We start from the raw sequence: 17,705 nt of genomic DNA on the forward strand, positions 1-17,705 counted from the left end.
ATGCTATTTCAGTTAGGTTCAATGGCCTGCTGGAAAAATTGTGATGTAAGTGTTTAGAAACTCTTAGTCACTGATATTATTTGATTCTACCAACAAATAATTTCAAATTGCATTTGTAAATGGGGAAAACCCCACTAAACCACATTTTCCCTCCCTTTATTTACAGTTGTAAATCTCCAAGGGGCAAGATGTTTTATACTGATTACATTTAATATAATATCATACAATATAATATAATATAATATAATATAATATAATATAATATAATATAATATAATATAATCTCACTTGCACAGTAGTTGAAGATTCCACTGCGGTGCGAAGAGTTATAGCGACATCGTGTGGTCATTATGAAGAACTTCTGGTGTTGAGAAAGATGCGAATTTGTATCCTGGACAACACGATGCAAAACACACACAGTTTAAGATAAAATAGGGCGTAAAAGTTTAACTAACTATTTATTTACAAATTTAATTAAAAAATCTTTAGTACATGCTAAATCAAAACTGTCTTTTTATATTATAGGCTATGTATATTTATTATATTTCATGTTTATCCCTTTATTCCACCCTGCATGTGTGGTACAGTATTAGTATTAAATTTTAAAGTAGTAGTATGTTTTTACTGTAGCCTATTGCATGTTGTAGTCGTACTGAAATTCATATTGCATGTTGTCTTGTTCACTGTTAGATTTCATGTTTGGAGCAATTCAATATACCACATTTCAGATTGAATAAGAATTTGGACTCACTGGAAAGGCAGCTTCCTAGCCATCATGTTGATTTTGTAACAGCACGCGCCGCTGGTGTAGTGGTATCATGCAAGATTCCCATTCTTGCGACCCGGGTTCGATTCCCGGGCGGCGCACAACTTATTAATCATCGAACTTAATCATAAATATTACTTAGCTGGCGTTGATAAATTATAATTCACTAGATATTGTCCGACTCATCCATTAAAAGAAAAGAGGCTCTCGATAAAGTGCAATAATTCCTATGTAAACTTCAGAATTTGCCAGGCGGCCTACGAAAACAAATCGTCTGTGTACCTCCGTTTAGCTAAGCGCGTGAGTGCTTCGAGCGCGGGCTGTGAGCGAGCATTTTATTGGTTGGACCCATAGAGATATAAAATACATTTGATTTATTATTTCCTTTTTTTAAACATTTATTTCTTATTTTATTATTTAGTATGTCTATGGTTTTACGGGATTCGGAGCGTCGACTGATTGAAATGAGACGTCCGTTGAATTCGGAACCGCATACTAGTAAGTAGGCTATACTAACTCGTACTACGATTAATACATCTTTCTATGGCAGAAATAGTAAGAGTAGTGTGTTAGTATGCGGTTTCACATTCAGCAATCGTTCATCAACGAGCTGATTGGGCATGTCGATTCAGTTCGTCGATGTCAAGAAACAGTGGAAAAGAGTGGAAAAGTGTATGACACACAGTTAGGTAAATTATGTGATTTAACAATTATTTAAGGAAAGAGTTTATGGTGCTGAAAGACTATTTCTGGATGCTCTTAGCAGAAAATGGTAATAAAAGTTATTTTGTAACGAATCAGTTGAGTGAACGATTCAATGAATCACTTTTAATGACTCGTCACCTCATATTTCTGAACTATTCTGAATGAATCAATTTTAGTGAAGTGATTCAAAAGGATTCGCGTTACGGGGATGAATCATAGGTTCTGGTACTAGCCACAATTCCCGTCAAAAACAATATGTTATTGTTGCTAAATGTAAACCCATAATTAGATGATATTTCATATTCAGACACTGTACTTCCGCGAACGCTTAACAGCCATCATCGACAAATCTCTCCACGGAAACTAAAGTAAACAATTTTTTTTTTTTACTGGGCTTAGTGCACTGTTGAAACTGCTACAACTTTATTAATATTGCAACATTTTTCCTAACATTACCGTCTCCTTTGGATACGTTAATTGTGTGTGGATAAAAAAAAACCCCGTCTCCTAAATAAATGTAAATGAAGCTTGTGGGATGTCATTTTGTGAACTGAAGTGCTTCTGTTGTTGTTGCTCGGCAACAAGCGTCGTAAGTTTGCTTGAAGTGTCTAGGAGGGTGTAACTGAAGTTTGAGACAGTTTAGTGGATCGAATAATTTATATTATTTATAAATCCTTACCTGTTTTGTTTTTAAACCAACACATTTAAATGGATCTGCACATTTCTAGACTATTAAGATGACTGAAGTAAAATGTTTAAGGGGAGAAGCTGGCGATTCAGTGCTCAAATGGTCTTGTAAAAAAGAGGATGAGTTCAACATTTGTGGACGCTGTCAGTCGTGTGTCCTCTCTGAGAAATTGCACCACTACACCCAGTGGATGAATAAGGCTGGAGGAGCATCTCAGAGGAGGTTCCTCACTGGCATCCTAGTAAGGTGCCACAATCTTCAAATCCTGGAGGATCTTCAGAGTGTTTTACAAGTGACAGCAGGGAAAGATTTCACCTATGCCAGGTCCAGAGCCCTGCCCAGCAAACCTGAGGACACCAAATGGAGCATGGATGGAGCTCTGGACACAAAACTGCATGGAATGGACATGTTGGAAACCTGGGAATGGTTTAGGAAGAGCCCAGACTGGACCAAGTCCAAGTATGTCCTGGGGCTCCTGTCTTTATGTGACACCCCTCTTTTGCACATGTTAGCAAATTTGGTGCGTGTCTTGATAGTTTGGGAGAAACACAACTTTCTACAGTTCAGCAATACTGGTAAGAATGCACATAATATCACCAACTGTACAATAATCATAATAAAATGCATGACATTAATCACATTTAAACAAAAAGAAATGTAGTAAATGGCATTTATATTAAAATAATTATCAATGCTTGTAGATGAAGTAGCACAATACTATAGTTCTGTAAACAGTTTTGTTCTTATCTGATATTTATCTGATTATTAATATCAGATACATTGTAGATTTTTAAAGGGATAGTTCATCCAAAAATGCAAACTCTGTCATCATCTACTCACCCTCAAGTTGTTCCAGACCTGTATGAATTTCTTTTTTCTGCTAAAAAAAAAGAAGAAGATATTTTGAAGAATGTTGGTAACCAAACAGTTGATGGGCCCCATTGACTTCTATAGTATATGGAAGTCAATGGGGACCAGCAACTGTTTGGTTACAGACATTCTTCAAAATATCTTCTTTTGTTTTCAGCAGACGAAAGAAATTCAGTGAGTAAATTGAAAAAAATGTATTGATTCCTTTTGAAGAAATATAGCGATTCTTTTCAGAAAACTAGCGGTTCTTCTCGAAAATATAGGGATTCTTCTCGGGAAATGTATTGATTCCTTTTGAATAAATGTAGAGATTAATTTCCGAAAAAGTAGCGATTTTTTTTTTCAATGTATCGATTCCTTTTGAATAAATGTATCGATTCTTTTCGGAAAATGTATCGATTCTTTTTGAAAATCTGTAGCGATTCTTTCTGAATAACTGTATTTGAAAATAATAGTTACTGTTTTTGAATAAATGTATCGATCCGTTTTAAATGTATCGATTTTTTCAAAAAATGTAGCAATTCGTTTCAGAAAATGTAGCAATTCTGTTTGTAAATGTAGCGATTCTTTTTGGAAAAATGTAGCGATTCTTTTCGGGAAAATTCTTTTTGAATAAATGTATCAATATGATATATTGCCTAATTATAGATATTTTTGCAGATCTCCCAGTTACAGAGTCACGCTTCTCCTACCATTCAGATGACCACCCGGATCTGGATCTTCTCATCAAAGCATGTACTTTATATGAGCCAGCTGATCTGCCTCAAGAAGCTGACCAGGGCATTCAAACAGATGTCTTAAAACAGGAGTACTCAGAACAGAGTAAGTAGTGAGCTCTTTGCCTAAGTGATTGAATATATTATATATTGTGTTAAAAAGTAAATATTTGTATATTTATAATTGAAACCAGGCCATGATTCTGCAGGTAAAAACCTAACTACTGTTCAATAATTTGAGGTTCAGTAAGATTTTTTAAAGTTTTGTTCACCAAGGCTACATATTTGATCAAAAATACAGGAAAAACAGGAACATTGTGAAATATTATTAAATCTAAAATAACTGGTTTCTGTTTCAATGTATTTTAAAATGTCATTTATTCCTGTGATGTCAAAGCTGAATTTTCAGCAACCATTACTCCAGTCTTCAGGGTCACATGATCATTCAGAAATCATTCTAAAGTGCTAATTTGGTGCTCAAAAAACATTTAATGTTAAAAACATTGCTGCTTAATGGAAACCTTGACTTTTTTGCATAAATGGTTGGATATTTTATATTTATTTTAAAAAGTAAATACATTTATATTTGTAAGTGGTTGGATCTATTAAAGTCACCCATTTATTATACAGTAAAGGATGCCAAATCTCTCAAGAGTGTCTGTCATGAGGTTGAGCTGGACACGCAGAATTTAGACCCCTGGAACAAAAGAAAAGGCAGAGATTCAGACTCAGACAGTTCTGATGATCCTGATCCTGCCCTCACCGTCGTGCCCAGGTCATCAAAATCAATGTCAGGTGTCTGTCGTCATAAAGATTTCATTCGAAGTCTGCCAGTCGACATTGCAAAGATAATTTTGGGTAAGTCTAGTTTTCCCAAGTTTTTCCACTTGTCTATGAAGAGTTTGACTGTTTAGACTTAATGTCAGAATTAGGTATAAACAGATTAATTCTGACATAAATTCTGCATAATGTCTGTCATAGTTCCTAGCAATTAAAAAGAAAACAAATTAATATCTACTTTTTTCTTTTTTTTTTCAAAACAGAAACAATGGCCTCTCTTTTTTTCTTTTCTCTTTCTCGGGTGTAACAAGCTGAGCTTGACTATTTCTTATTAATTCAGATGCTTTGTTTCACTTATTGTTATATGAGTGCATGCTTAGTTCATGTCTATTGTAAGCATCACTGTGTTGTTTTTTTCAGACCTGTGAAATAGTCTAGACTTGTGCTTTTATGGAAACAACTTTACTGCCAATGGACAAGAGGGTTAGGCTGACTCAAAAGATACTTTATCTAGAATGTACAAGACCTAGCAACTGAACCTAAACCTCGCTAATGGCAACCAATTTCATTTCAATAGACCATCTATTACTAATTTATAAATTTTAGGGAAAATTACTATTATCAGAAGTACTTGTATTTTAATTTTAGTTGTCATACATGACTTAAATGTATCTTAATATAAATTATCTTTATGCAATTATGCATTTTCATCATAAAGGTAACCTAAAAATAGCGACATCCCTAAAATATTCAGTTATTCAGACATAATATGTTTTAGTATTGTTTTACAGATTTTTTTTGTCATTTACTCTTCTAGGGCTTTTGGATAAGGTCTCGCTGTACAGCTGCAGGTGTGTGTCCAAGCACTGGCAATGCCTAACTGATGAGATCTTTACTGAGATGGAAGTAAAGAAGAGTGTTGAGAAACAGGCCATGATTCTGCAAGTAATACATCATGTCAAAAAACATATATATAGTTAATTTTGTTATCTCAAAGAAATCAAATATGTCACCGTATAACCTGCAGTTTAGCTGGTAGAACATGGTGTTAGCAATAGCAAATGCATGGATTCGATTCCCAGGGAACACATAGTCTACTGATAATTTCTATACCTTCAATGCACTATAAATTGCTTAGGATAAAACATACTATTTTTATAAGTGTTATTTTTGGTTAGTTTAATAAAATCTGTCTGTGTTTTTGTCACATGAAAGTAGTTCATATAACTTTGTTCTAAATATTACAGTTCTGATCATTTGTATGCATTTTCAGGGTAACTCAACATCTAAGGTCAACCCTGTTTATGCTAAGATCTGTGAGGTTCAAGTGCCCATCAGTGAAGGGCATAAGCACTTTCAGCATGGAGAATCTTTCCCCAAACACAAGCTGGTACAAAAAGCCACTTTTTGCACTCTGCATATACATATATACAAAGTTCTGTCATGAAACTCTAAATGGCACAGGCTGATAGGTCCTTAACTCAATCTGCTTGCAATCACATAGTTTTCTGTAGGGCACTGCTTATTTATTCCTGCTGTATCAGTAGCCAATGAGCTTGCTGCTTTCAAATACCAGCATTTGCTGTAGCAGTTTGCCGCACACTTCCAGAAACCCTCCTCCACCTCCCCCAGCTCCACCTGTATAGATCTGCTACAGGTAATTCATATATGCTATATTTTATAGCAGCAGCATGTCTTATTTGCTTACATCAGTGTTTCATGTATGTATTGGCAGTAGCAAGTCCCGTACTTGCTCTGCAGCACCAATAACAGCAGCAGCATAGCAGATCTATTCCGCCAAGACCAAACATTTTAACGTTGTCATATCCATTACCATGCCAAACACTGAGAGTTGTCATGACAGAAATATATATATATTTTTAATCTGCATTATAAACTTAATAAACTTATAAATTTGACTATTTTGCTGTTTTTAGACACAAGAGCACAAGGATTTGGATTCTGTCTACAAAGGCTTTAAAACCAATACAGTCCAAATGGAAGAACGCAACGTGTACTGTGGAGTGTATAACATCTTGGTCCTGTTGGAAAGGTAGAATTTCTGTAGAAAACATGTTGGAATATACTCTATGATACATTTAATCAATATATAGATGTCCTAAACATAAGTAATTATTATATATTATATCATAGTTTTAGAACTTCCTGTCATGTTCTCCATATAGAGAAGACCCCAGTAGAGTTTTGCATTATGCTGGGGGGCAGTTTGTGGCGGTTGGCTCCAGGGACCGTACCATCAAATTACTGCATGTTGCATCACCCAAAGAGGATCCTTTAGTGATCCAGGGACATGCAGGTAGTGTAAGAGCAGTTCTGGTTTGTGAAGAGAGAGACTTGGTTATCAGCGCCAGCTATGACCTCAGTATCAGGTTAGTCAGACATTATTATGGTTGTTTAACAAACTAAAATTATAGACAGCAGTAAAGAATGTTGTACTTTATTTCTGTACTCCTTTCAAAGGTGCTGGAACCTGAAGACAGGCGTATGTACAATGATTTTTCATGGACATTTTGGCACTATAAACTGCCTGGATTTGTATGGGGATAGACTGGTTTCTGGAGCCAAAGATTGTAGAGTTAGAGGTAGGCGGTTGTGAGCTGTAATATACCTTAAGGCCCGTTCACACTAAAGATGATAACTATAACTATAGATTTATAAAAATTAATTAATAATGATTCTAATGAGAATAGGGAAGTCCACAAAACAACTATAACGATAACACAGAGGATACAACAGTAACGACTATATACAACTGTAATGATAACAACACCTTTATCCTTGTAGTTTTTTTATAATCATTGTTCTTGGTGTGAACAGGTCTTTATAAGGATCTGGATCTGTACATTTCAATCTTAAGTCTGCAATTTTAACCAAAACAAAAGCTAATTTATTTTTATTTTTAAGGCCTGAATAGATTTGTACGTATTTATGTACAGAAAAAAGTGGGGGGAAACAAGTTAAATGAAATTAAGTGATATTTTAAAAAGTCTGGAAAACATGTGCCATCTTATCATACACTTCCATTCAAAAGTTTGAGGTTGGTGAAATTTTTGTTTTTGAAAAAAGTCTCTTATGCTGTATTTATTTGATTCAGTTAAAATACAATGAACAGTAATACTGTAAAATATTCTTACAATTTAAAATAATTCTATTTAAAATTAAATTTATTCCTATGTCTTCAGTGTCACATGATCCCTCAGAAATAATTGTGATACATTTTTTTTCAGGATTGTTTAAGACAAATTTAAAAAACAGCATTTATTTAAAATAGAGTTTTTTGTAACATAAATGTCATTACTTTCACATTAACTTGTCATTACTAAAAATAATAATATCTCAAAAAAAATGTATGAAAATACACACTACTGTTCAACAGATTGGGCTCAGTAAGATATCTTACTGACCCCAATCTGTTGAACAGTAGTGTGTATTTTAATACATCCCTACAGTCCCATTGAAGAGTGAATGTGTATTGTCCTGTCCCAAATAATGCACAATGCTACTATGTCAGAATCAAAAAAAAAAAAAAAAAATGCTGTCATTAGCATATTGTGTGCTCCAGGGTGTATAAATACACCAATAGACTAAAGCTAATAGCTTGTAAAAGTATTTGTCTATGTGTGTACTGATCACAGTGTGGAACCTAATGACGGGGAAGTGTGTTGAGAATCTGAAGTTTAAACACCTTAAACCAATCATGTGTGTGAAGATTAATGAAACTCTGGTGGTCAGTAGCTGTGCTGGAGGTCAGATCAGGATATGGAACATGGAGACGGCATCACTTACAAGGGTGAGAGAGATACTCAGCGATCTTGTCCAGAATAGAAGCATGTGATTTTACAGTTTTTTTGCAATCGCTAGGGCACATTTCTCAATACTTAGGTCACTTTTTCAAAACTCCTCACATAGTTCTCATAACCAACTTTCAACTTGGTGCAACATTTAATCTCATATTCAAAATGCACTAAAACTACCAAAACACTTCATACATATCTCAAGTCAAGCCGTTCTTCCATAACACTAGCAGAGGTTGTCACCAAATAAACACACTTTGTCACTCGTAAAACAACGACCTAAAAACACTAACAACAGTTTTCTTTTGTAAAATTTCTTTAAAAAACAAGAATGTGTCTTTTTTGGCATTCCTGTCTTTTTACTATTTAGAATTCACTGTATTCACTATATGTTACATGATCCATGTTTACATTGCAGTACAAAATTATTCCTAAGTTTCCCCTTTTGTATAGATGGTAATGAAATTGAAAGACTAACACCTGTCTAGTTTGTTTTGATAATATTGAATTTTTTTTTAAGATTCAGGATATATTTCATTATGGCATTACTGTAGAAATGTTACAAATTGCTGTCTGATTCAGTTTTGTATTATGTTAGGTTGTGTACTTAAGTTTAACAGTTTTGAAAAGAGTATGTAAGCAGGTGCAATTTGGCCTGTAAGTACACAGAGTTTTGGTAGTGTTTGTGTCTGAGTGAACAAAGAATTTGTCATTTGAAGAAGTAGCCATTACAGTTTTTTACAATCGCTAGGGCACATTTCTCAATACTTAGGTCACTTTTTCAAAACTCTTCACACAGTTCTCTTAACCAACTTTCATCTTGGCACAGAGGTTAACTTCACATTCAAAATGCACCAAATATACCAAAACACTTCATACATGTCTCAAATCAACTCATTCTTCCAGAACACTAGCAAAGGTTTTCACTGAGCAAACACACTTTGTCACTCATAAAACATCGACCTAAAAACACTAACATCAGTTAGCATTATACAATGTTTTCTTTTTTTAAATTTCTTTACAAAACAAGAATGACACTCTCTACTGCTTATAATTCACTGCAGTTTATGTTACATGGTCCATGTTTACATTACAGAACAAAATTATTCCTAAGTTTCCCCTTTTGAATTGATGGTAATGAAATTGAAAGACTAATGCTTGTGTAGGTGTTCAGTTTCATCTAATTGTTTTGATAGTATTTGATTTTTTAGATTCAGAATGTATTTCATAACTACATTACTGTAGAAATGTAGCAAATTTCTGTCTTATTCAGTTTTGTATTATGTTATTGTTTTGAACTTAAGTTTAACAGTTTTGAAAACAGTATGTAAGCGTGTGCAAATTGGCCTGTACGTACAAAGAGTTTTGGCAGTTGTTGTGTCTGAGTGAGAAAAGAATTCATGAAATTTGAGAGATGTAGTCATTGAATGCATTTTGTCCCAAAGCAATGGTAAAGGATTCACAGTTTACCCCACATAGACTGCTACTGTGTTCATTGTGTGAAAAGTTTTGAAAATGTGACCTAAATATTGAGAAATGTATCCTAGCAATTGTGAAAATAAAAAAAATAAAACTTTCATTTAGAGAATTAATCATAATGACATTGGCATTCCTGTCCTCAGATGAATTTCAGTCACATATTCTTCATGAAACAACTGCTGAATACTCTCTCCTCGTTACAGCAAATCAGTGGTCACCAGGGTGCAGTGCTGTGTCTGTGCTTCGATCAGTGGCATATCCTCTCTGGGGGTTCAGATGGGGAGGTCAAAGTATGGAGCACCAACTCTAGCTTCAAAAAATGCCTGAGGTCCTTCCAGCATCCAAAGTAACAAAACCAATCAGTGACCGCACAACTGGTCATTCTAACCAATAACTTTTAATAGCATGATTGTGCATTTTAATAAATGATCTGATCTCTTGCCTACTCTTTATTATAATCTTTAGAGAGGTGTTGACCATGTCTTTCCTGTTCCTGCGGATCATTACCGGGTGCATGGACGGAAAGATCCGGATCTTCAACTTCTTAAATGGAGACTGCCTGAGAGTTATAAGGACAAACATGAAGCAATGCCCTGTCCTTTCTTTACACACACACCACAACAAGTGAGTTTACCCTGTGTCCGGACATATTACTCAATTTTATAAGCACAATTTAATGATGCTGTTCTTTCTTGTAATGTTATATTATCTGAAAAAAATTTCTGTCATGCTGTCAGTGTGGTTGTAAACACCAAAGGCAGTATTCTGATGCTCCAGTTCGCTGAGGTTCACTGGGACTACTCTGCCAGTCCTTTTTTTGAGCGGTCCCAGATCTCCCTTCAGAATGTGCCTCAGAGCGCTGAACAGATGACTCAAGGGGGTTCACCCAGCTCAAAAAGTCGTTTCCACCGTTTCAAGAGCCTCTCAACTCCCAGTATGCGGCATGCACGAGGTACCACCATTTTTTATTAAATAGTTGTGCCATGTCTTGCCAAAGAATTAGCTAATGTGGCTGACAACCAACATGCTTAAAAGGGGCGTTAGTCATTTCTGCTGTATTAGCATCACCAACAAGAATCAATGACAAAAATAATGATGGTTTCCAAACACGAAAGACCTAAATCTCTAAAACTGTTTTTCAAGATTACATTTATATTTATTATGATACAATAACATCAGCTAAATTTGTCTTAAATTATTTTATATGGATAATGTTTTCAAAACACTTACTCGCAATGCAATAACGAGTGAGCATTAATACTGTTTCCTATACAGAGGATCAGAATGAAGGTTTTTCCACACATATATTTGGGTTTTTTTGTGCAAAAAACTTTATTAACATTATAAGTGAACCTCAAGGAACAAATTAAAATAATAAAAAAAATCCATTTCATGACCCCGTTAAGCATTACAATTTCTCTCTTTCATTTTTATATGAGTAGCCCATCTCCTTCCCTTACTGTTTTCTCATCAAAGTGAAGAAGCAACAGATCTTTTCTTCCATATTGTGACACATCTGAGTGTCTGAGGGAAAAAATGTAGGGCAGTGACTTGGTTTAATCCACACATTGTTCACTGGATGGAGGTGGATCTGTGAGCTTGCAATCGATTGTAAGAAATGGTTAGGGTGTGATTAAATGTTACATGTTTAAATTAAAAAAAAAAAAGAAGAAGAAGAAAGAAAGAAACATATATGGATGATTCATTCATAATAAGATCAATAACATGCATTTAGAAAATGTTTAGGGTGAATTTTCATTTCATGCTGACTTCAACTTTGCTGTTTTTTGTGCCTATAGATGCTCAGCAGGAGTCCACAAGGGCGGCGACGTGGAGTCAGCTGCGGGCTTATCGTCACAGCAGGGCCTCCATCAACCTGCAGTCTGAGTACCTCACCAGGCAACGATCTGTTCTGTCAGCAGGCAGGCCTGTCAGTGGATACAAGGACTTTCAAAACCGAGTCAGCCACACACCAAGCACTGCCACCATCAACTTTGGTAAGACATTAACCTAATCAAAATGATTCGATATGCGAGTGTTTTAGATGAAAGTTTATGCATGAAATATGAGAATGTATTCCTTATTTAAAGATAAGAAGACTTACGACACCAAACGCTCAGTACTCAGGCAGAGTGAGAAGGCAGCCCGAGACAGAGTGAGAAAACGAGGTCCTCACCACCCCATGACCCCTGACCTAATTCTACTAAGGGCCGGCAGCTGCCAGCAGAGTTGTTACAGTGATCTGGCCAGGTCCAACATGGAGCTGAATGCCAGAGTACGAGATGCCTGGGGACCTGATTCATCCAAAGAGCCATCATTTCAAACCACCACCAAAAAAATATCTGAAATCCATGCCCCATTCACTACCCACAGCGATGACCTCAACCGTCAGAGCTCCTTACAGTTAAGGCAGACCTGCTTGACACCTCACTCTCCTCCTAAACAATCCCAAAGATCCTTGAAAGTAATTCGGTCTGGCACAAACAAGATTGGCTCACTGAATACGACTTCCCCGAAAGATGGCAAGGCTCCACAGTGTATGAGGCGAACTTCCATGCCCACACATTGCCATGAAGATTTTGAAATGACCAACATGTCCAGTTCATATCACGTCCCGCTAGACCCCTTCAGGGACCGTGGAGCCTTTCAGCTGAGGACGGACACACAACTGGAAGCTTTCATTCAGGAGTGTACCAGACAGCAGCAGAGTCACAAACACGGCAGGGGTGACCAAAGTAAAACTGTTTGGAAGCGCAGCCATTGTCATCAGTAAAGGAAACTAAGTGTGTGCACCTGACCTATGAAAAGGTACTGAAATCTAAAGGCATGACACACTTTTGTTATAGCTAACCAGACGCAACTGAATTCTCAGTTTGATATTTTTAACTCTATAGAGGTAACATAATAGAATAATACAATATTTTAAACGTTATTTTGAATTTGATAAGTTGGCTTGTAGTATATGTACTTATACTTGTAGTATATTTTTATGCTATACTCTTTGACCTCACATATAATTTGATGGATAGATGTTGCATTATATCTATGCAGTTTGAGATTATTAGTCCATGTCTTCCTTTCAAAACTTGAACAAGTTTTGTTGCTAGGGGGCAGCAAAGTACAAGCTAAACTGTCCCACAGAAATCATAAATCATAAGTGATCCTCTCAGGGTGGAACGTTATGAACATTATTTGAAATAGTTATTAATCTTTACATTTTTAAAAGATCTTTATACATTACATTATAATCTTTATACAGTATTTTATAGTGCCTGATTTCAGGCATTTCATCACCAGTTCTGCATGCATATACAAACACTCTGACTTTTACCTTATTAATGAGAGATGCTGACAAGAAGTGTAAACATATTTTGCTGAAGTTGGAGAGACATAAAATAAATTATATTTGCCACCCACTGAGTAAAGAGATCTTTGAAAAAAAAAACTGTTTATATATCTGCCAGAACTCTGTTGTTTTATGTCTCTTTGTCTTTAGATGATTCTTATTGGGGGGCTGTTCTAATTTAAAGACTGAAACATAAAAATAATTGTGAGATTTGTTATTGTTGAAAGTAGAGTTGATGTGGCAGGCAATGTAAAGCTGCCTTCTTCAAACAAATGATGTTCATCCAATGAACATCATCTGTTGAGGTTCTCTAACACTAAAAATAAGTACGTAGCATTTTAGTGCTGAGTTTTATGTGAGTTGCATCCAGTTATCTTCTTTTTTTTTTTTTTGTAAAAATGCAAAATGGCAATCCAGTCAAATAATTAATAATTTCTTAAAGGGTTAGTTCACCCAAAAATGAAAATTCTGTCATTAATTACTCACTCTCATGTCGTTCCACACCCATAAGACCTTCGTTCATCTTCTGAACAAAACATTAAAATATTTTTGATAAAATCTGATGGCTCAGTGCGGCCTGCATTTCCAGCAAGACAATTAACACTTTCCGTGGTTTCCAGTGGTTTACCACTGGGAGGCGTGACTTTGGCAGTTTGATACACGCTCCAAACCACTGATTGGAAGCAAAAGATTTGTAAAGCTTCGAAGCTTCATGAAGCAGTTGTTATTTTTGTTTTTTTGGCGCACAAAAAGTATTCTTGTCGCTTCATAACATTAAGGTTGAACCACTGTACTCACATGAACTGTTTTAAATATGTCTTTAGTAGCTTTCTGGGCATCAGAAAGTGTTAATTATCTTGCTGGCAATGGAGGCCTCACTGAGCCATCAGATTTCATCAAAAATAATTTGTGTTCTAAGATGAACAAAGGTCTTACAGGTGTGGAACGACATGAGGGTGAGTAATTAATGACAATTTTCATTTTTGGGTGAACTAACCCTTTAAAGTCAACATGAAATGAAAATTCATGCTATCTATTTTCTAAGTGTGTCTTATTGTGAAGACTTCTCTCTGGTGACTCCTCCAATCATTTCGTTTGCTTAAACCCCATCCCATTCTTGGAGTCGTCTGCACGCTCGCATTCAGCCGATTCCCTTCATCCAATCAACAACAGATGGATAGAACCAAGTTCCCGCTCTTGATTATTTTTTCTTTTTTGATAGTTTGTTTCATTTGGGTGTGCGTCACAATGTGGAACAAAAGATCTGTTGCTACCTCCATTTCATTTCCACTTGAACGTAAAAGCCAAATGGCAATTTAGTTGGATATGAATAAAATCACTTCTGATTTGTCAGTGAAACCCAACAGCCATGAAGTTATTATCTAGCACAATATGTGTTATTAGCAGTCATACTTTTGCTGCTTTCAGTGCTGCCTCTGTACTGTCATCTCTGTTTAGCAGTCTTTCTCCCATTGAAAATGAATGGAGATCAACTTCCATTTATCTGGAAGTTCTGTAGTGTAAGCGTTTCAAATAAATACTGCCTATAAAATGTGTTTAGTCACCACCACAACGCAGTGTCTTCTTTAGTAAGCCTTCATCAATCAAGCTCGGAACGTACGTTTTGGATACTTTTGGGCACAGTACTTGCTGGTGAGTGTCTTTTTATTTGATTCACTTATTCAAAGCAAATGTGTTAGGCTAATGTCTGACTACAAAGTGATTTGGAGCGGAAACTAGTTACATGATACTTTTCAGAGTTGGACCTTTGATGCCAGTGGTTTTGTGTCCAGCAGCTGTTGGTGGCCATCCTGACCAGTTCTTTCTACTTGCCACCTGCTTTCTACCATTGCCTTCAGGGCATTACTGAAGGGTGTGGATGAGGTTCTGTTCCAGGGAAGATTCGTTTGAGCATTCAACAGCTGTGCAGCAGAGGAAGCAAACGGCAAGTGAAAGCAGTGGAGAGTGAGGGGTGGGCCGTAAGTAAGAGCAATCACCCTTCACCCCCGAAGTCCCCTCTCTCAGGAGCTCTCTTGTGCTAATTTGATTTAATCTGCAGAAAATTGGGCTTCACCGTATCCCTCTTTTCTCTCCATCCAGTGACTGTGTCTGAAATCGGGGGAGGAGAATGCACTCCTAAAAGCTTTCTCAGTGGACACCGAAATCCTGAAAACCCAGCATTGTTCCCCCAGGTAGAAGCCTTGTTGTCCGGGGTCACCGGCTCCATGGTGAGATAACAAGCATGAAATCAAAGCAAAGGTGAACAACAGACAGGCTTCATGCAGGAGTGCGCACAAGCCTCCTGTTCCTCTCTGAGACCTGGGGTGGGACGTATTGAGGCTGTTCTTCGGGGTGAGGGGGGTGGATGCACGCAGGAAAGGAGGTTCCTGGAAAAAAAGCCTCTGCTTTCCATAAAACCGCTCAGATGTGAGTTGAAAGGCAGAACAATAAGGCGGAATCGGTGCATATGAATGACCAGAAGGGCTTGTGATCTCCATTTGACTGGGAGCAGAGGGATTTAGTCATGATGCTCTGTCAAATCACATTGCTGCAGATGTGCTGCATAGATGGAGGTGGCAGTTGGAAGCACATGGCAGGCTGTTGCTCAGAGGTCCTGGTGGTTCATATTTTAACTTCTAAACCACAGTTTATTTGAATGGCATGCTGACGTTTGACAGAACTGTCCTCATGCTGGATAGACATGACAGAATGAGGCTATACTGTGCAACTACATTAATTAGGTCTCATTTTGGAAAGAAATGAATGAGTACTTTATGCTTACACTCTTAAAGATAAAGCTTCCAAAAGGGGGTTTTGGTTCCCTGAAGAACCTTTCAGTGAACAGCTCTGAATAGAACCCTTTTTTTTAGTGTGAAGAACATTTTAATAATCTTAAGAACCCTTTTCCACTATAAAGAATCTTTTGTGCAACAGAAAGGTTCCATGGATGTTTAAGGTTCTTCATGGAACCATAGATGCCAATAAAGAACCTTTATTTTTAAGAATGTAGCTTTTAAATGAGCAAACCAAAACCTACATATATGCGTGTGTTTGATTTCATGAAATATTACAATTTAATACAAATTTTCCGTATTTTAAAATTTATTACATTTAAAATTCAAATAAAATGTTCATAAAATGTTAAAATTTAATATATTCCAGTCTTTAGTCTGACATGATCCTTCAGAAATCAGTCTAATGATGCTGATTTGGTGCTCAAGAAACATTAGCAATGTTGAAAACAGTTATACTGCCTAATATTTTTGTGGAAACGGTGGTACTTTCATGATTTTTTAATGAATAGAACACTTTTATTAAGTTTTAAAAGAACAGCATTTTTTTTTTTTTTTTTTTTTTTTGGAAAATAAATATTTTGTAATATTATACAGTACTGTCACTTGATCAGTTTAATGCTTCCTTGCTGAATGAAAGTATTAATTTCTTTAAAAAAAAAAAAAGACTCAGACTTTTCAACCCTAGTGTATATATATCTAGTTCTCTTATGAAACACTAGAGGGCGCAGACTGATAGGTCCTTTACATCTAATCTGCAAGCAGTCATACCGCATGGCACAAGCTTATTCAACTGTTGCTCAACATTTAAATAGTATAGTTCATTGTTTGCTGTAAGCTAGTCCTGCTGAAACCCTCCACTTCCCCCAGCTCCACCTGCCAAGATCTGCTACGGGATTTATGTACGTCTATTTATGCAGCAGCAATACATCTTACATGCTCACAGCAGTTTGTCTGTGTATCTGTTAGGAGTATCTGTTAGTTTTTTTTGCAACCAAGCCCATGATGTTGTTGCTAGCTCCATGCTGTACTGTTTATGCTACAGGAACTGGTAGCAGATGGAAGCATTATCATTAGGCAAAATATTGAATAAACAAATATGCAAGGGTCAGGGGAAGTGCAGTGCATGATGGGGTTTCACTTCTGCCGAAACATGTAGACTGTTCTGTGGCCACAGATTCTGTGTGGGCCTGCTTATATGTACCGCCAGCTACACAAAATGCTTTTTTTTGTGAGCCTCTTTGGTAAGAACATTTCTGCCAAGAAGAATGACATGAAGTTAAGATTTATTTGAAAAGTTTGGAATGATTCATACTGCAGTCCAGTGTTAGTTCTACATCCAGAAGTGCTTGTGTCATTGTGCCACATTGTCACAACAAAGGAATCACCATTATAGCGAGAAGCTAAGCGAGAGTGTGTGTAATTCTCAACCAGGATATGATGTGAAAGGAGACACAGTAGAAACAGATGGTTTGGTTTTCTTTGTCAAAACTATGTTTCTCTTTATTTCCTAATAATATTTTCTATGGAGAGAAGTCTGGAGCTAAATATCCAGTGGCTGAAGTAAATACTTCAGTCATTGACTAAATATCCTGTCAGGAGTATGATGTGTAACTCTATCTAAATCTAATGACATCACTTAAATACAAAAACAGTGGAACGCAGAAGCCACAGCTTTCCTTTTCTAAGACTGCAAAACTTAGCGAACTGCCTTGCTGTCTACTGCCTGCATGTACAGCTTTCTTCTA

The 17,705-nt window shown here is 36.4% G+C and overlaps 2 protein-coding genes and 1 non-coding gene across 4 annotated transcripts; all 3 read left to right on the top strand.

Annotated features, from left to right (window-relative positions):
- The first annotated feature begins 796 nt into the window (after positions 1–796).
- trnag-ccc (transfer RNA glycine (anticodon CCC)) lies at positions 797–867 on the top strand. Its single transcript has one exon. It is a non-coding gene; the product is annotated as a tRNA-Gly (tRNA).
- Positions 868–2,150: 1,283 nt separating this feature from the next.
- LOC127524246 (F-box/WD repeat-containing protein 10-like) lies at positions 2,151–5,778 on the top strand. Its single transcript, XM_051915709.1, has 4 exons — positions 2,151–2,734; positions 3,699–3,851; positions 5,343–5,470; positions 5,773–5,778. The coding sequence occupies exons 1-4, from the start codon at positions 2,209–2,211 to the stop codon at positions 5,776–5,778; spliced, it is 813 nt and encodes a 270-aa protein (XP_051771669.1). The 5' UTR covers positions 2,151–2,208.
- Positions 5,779–6,772: 994 nt separating this feature from the next.
- Positions 6,773–13,532, top strand: LOC127523699 (F-box/WD repeat-containing protein 10-like). 2 transcript variants are annotated; one of them, XM_051914704.1, is made up of 8 exons: positions 6,822–6,915; positions 7,007–7,028; positions 8,182–8,336; positions 10,023–10,165; positions 10,285–10,443; positions 10,557–10,771; positions 11,619–11,816; positions 11,910–13,532. In XM_051914704.1, exons 3-8 carry the CDS (start codon positions 8,193–8,195, stop codon positions 12,590–12,592), a joined length of 1,542 nt encoding a protein of 513 aa, XP_051770664.1. In that variant the 5' UTR covers positions 6,822–6,915; positions 7,007–7,028; positions 8,182–8,192; the 3' UTR covers positions 12,593–13,532. The 2 variants fall into 2 exon arrangements, with proteins under 2 accessions (XP_051770663.1, XP_051770664.1); XM_051914703.1 differs by lacking the exon at positions 7,007–7,028 and having other exon boundaries at positions 6,773–6,915.
- Positions 13,533–17,705: the final 4,173 nt, after the last annotated feature.

The sequence above is a fragment of the Ctenopharyngodon idella genome, chromosome 12 (assembly GCF_019924925.1).
Source record: "Ctenopharyngodon idella isolate HZGC_01 chromosome 12, HZGC01, whole genome shotgun sequence".
In the NCBI taxonomy this organism is placed as follows: domain Eukaryota; kingdom Metazoa; phylum Chordata; class Actinopteri; order Cypriniformes; family Xenocyprididae; genus Ctenopharyngodon; species Ctenopharyngodon idella.